At 56.3% G+C, this 2448-nt stretch overlaps 1 protein-coding gene across 1 annotated transcript in view; it reads right to left on the bottom strand.

Annotated features, from left to right (window-relative positions):
• The window catches only part of MAP4K2 (mitogen-activated protein kinase kinase kinase kinase 2), an 18168-nt gene that overhangs the window by 7065 nt on the left and 8655 nt on the right, over nucleotides 1-2448 (bottom strand). Inside the window, exons 21-24 of the mRNA XM_014588346.1 lie at nucleotides 1927-2011; nucleotides 1756-1835; nucleotides 1602-1662; nucleotides 1379-1496 (exon numbers count right to left, since the gene is read on the bottom strand). Of these exons, the coding sequence (XP_014443832.1) occupies nucleotides 1379-1496; nucleotides 1602-1662; nucleotides 1756-1835; nucleotides 1927-2011 (344 nt within the window). The remainder of the gene's footprint in view (nucleotides 1-1378; nucleotides 1497-1601; nucleotides 1663-1755; nucleotides 1836-1926; nucleotides 2012-2448) is intronic.

Consider the following 2448-nt stretch of genomic DNA (forward strand, 5'->3'; position numbering starts at 1 on the left):
AAGATGCAGAAAGACTCCTGCTGGTGCCATCTAAGCCTGGATCCAGCGGGGCCTGAAGCTGACCGTACTCCTAAATGTTCGGTCGCATGAGCTGCTAAATCCCCTTCTGTGCTTAAGCCAGTGAGTTGAATCACTTACAACAGAGAGGAGAATCCTGATCGACATTGCAGGAGGATCCTTTTACACCAGTCCCACTGCTGCTGCCAGCTGGACACAACCCAGATCCTGGGCCTGGCACAAAGGAGGGGATCCGCCACCTGTGTGGCTTCCTTTCCAGCTGAGCTGCCTCCTCCCCAGGCCAAACACCTAAGAGCTCCCTGGGTCACCAGGCTGCTCTGTCCCTGCACGCATCCGTCTGACCTAACTAACCTTAGTTCAAATTCCAGCCCTGGCAGCTGGAAAAACACACCAGATAGGGATCAGCAGATGGAGTAATGATTATGTCATTGGACTCTCCCATGTAGTGACCATGGTTTGAGTCTCAGACCAGTGGCTTAAAACTCATGCCAGGTGCATGTGTGTGCATGCCCAAAAATCTGAGAGAAGAGTGGATTGCAGCATGGCTTATCCCCCAGAGAGTAATTTCCTGCTTTCTGTTTCTGTAGGGAGTGTATGCACCCCATAGCAAAAAATCTCTCTCTCTCTCAAAGAAAAAAAAGAAAAAAAGAAAAGAAAAATACATCAGATGCTCATGCATGTATGCCCCAAGTCCAGACAAGATGGAGAAATGGAGAAGGGGGTTATGGCATGACTGTGCCCCATTGGGGTGCTTTCTGTGTCTTTCCCTCTCCCTCTTTTCTCTTGTGAGCACAAGCATCCTCTGGCAATTAGAGAGAGAGAGAGAGAGAGAGAGAGATTTTTCTCATCTAATTGGTGTCTGGGTCTAAACCTTCTAATTTAGGGATGTGCATCTTGGTATCTCTGCCCTCTGCCTGAAATGCTGTTCCTGAACTCACCGGCCTGGAAAATCTCGCACTTTCAAACTCCACAAGCTCTCGGCCCCTCCCAGGTCTCCCTCATGCCCCACTTGGTACCAGACACGCTTAACGGGTCCACATCTTCCCTGTTTCTTGGAGGTAACAACTCACTTGACTCATTACATCCCCACGGCCGGCACACACCAGTGCTCGGCGAGTGTCTAACTGTCAGATGAAGCTCTACATCCTGCGGCATTTGCAAAGCACTTTCACATCCACATCTTCTTGCTTCCCAGCAAGACTGGGGGCAGCAGGAGAGGAGGCCAGCAACTGCACTGACGAAGGAGGAAACCAGGGCTCAGAGCAGTGAGGTCACAACAGTTCCAGCAACAGGAAAGGCCACGTTCCACCCCCACCCTGCCCCCCTGCCTCCCCCTGCGGGCACATCCAGGGCCCCTGACCTGGGGATGATACGCTGTGTGAGGCGGTTGGTGGGGATGGAGAGGGGAACTTGTTGTTGTAGTCTCCGCTGCTCGAACAGGCCTGGGAGGTCATGGGCCCAGATGTGCGTGGATTTCCCTGCCAGGGAGGGTGAGAGATGGGGGCTGAGGGCACTGGTGGGTAGGCAAGGTGCTACAGGGGCTGGGGATGCTGCGGCCTGCCCCATGCAGCCCCACCGTGTACCTGAGAGCGACAGCAGCACATTGTTCACGCAGTAGAGCCAGGAACAGCGGTGAGAAATCAGCTGGAGCCGAGAGACAGATGGATGGGGAGACAGACAGACGGGGTCAGCACCCTGGGTCCCCACGCCTCCACCTCCCCAGCCCACCAGTCTCACCTTCTCCAGTGTGTCCTCGTGTAGCTCATGCAGGTTGAGGGTATAGATGCCTTCCTCGGCCCCCACCACCAGGAACTGGTCTGCAGGTTGGGGTACGGGGTCAGAGGTTAGTCACGCCCCTGGCCCAAGCTGAGGGACTCTCAGGCTCCTGCTTCCTGGCCCCTGGCCTACCCCGAGTGACAGGGTGAATCCAGGTGACAGCAGCATGGATCCGCAGCGGGCAGCCATTAAAGACCTTGGAGAAGCAGGCGCCCATCTGTGGAGGAGCAGGAGGCCAGTCAGGGCACACCAGGGCAGTAGGTGGCAGGCTATGGGGTGAGGGGCTGCAGGGTAAACACTTACGTGCACCTTGGGGGTTGGGGGGAGCCCGTGACAGCATGACCTCTGGGAGGAAGGGAAACATTCCCAGCCCTGGGCCCCACCCTGAGCTGCCTCCTGGCCTCTCAAGCCTGGGACTCACCTGGGGGACTGGACAAAGGGTCCTCAGTGGGAGGCTCAGATGGGGATAGCTCCAGGAACGGGGCTCGCTTGATGGTTCCCATGGCATCGTCCGGAGAGCTCCTGGCAGGAGGGTCAGGGGCATGGTCTGGCTGTTAGCAGGTGATCCTGTAATCTTGTCTTGTCCCAACTGCACCCTCTATAGCAGCCCTCAGCCCTGTTCCAGCTTCCTTCCACTATGCACCTGGGGTTCCG

The sequence above is a fragment of the Tupaia chinensis genome, unplaced genomic scaffold (genome assembly GCF_000334495.1).
Source record: "Tupaia chinensis unplaced genomic scaffold, TupChi_1.0 Scaffold000273_1, whole genome shotgun sequence".
Taxonomy (NCBI): Eukaryota; Metazoa; Chordata; class Mammalia; order Scandentia; family Tupaiidae; genus Tupaia; species Tupaia belangeri.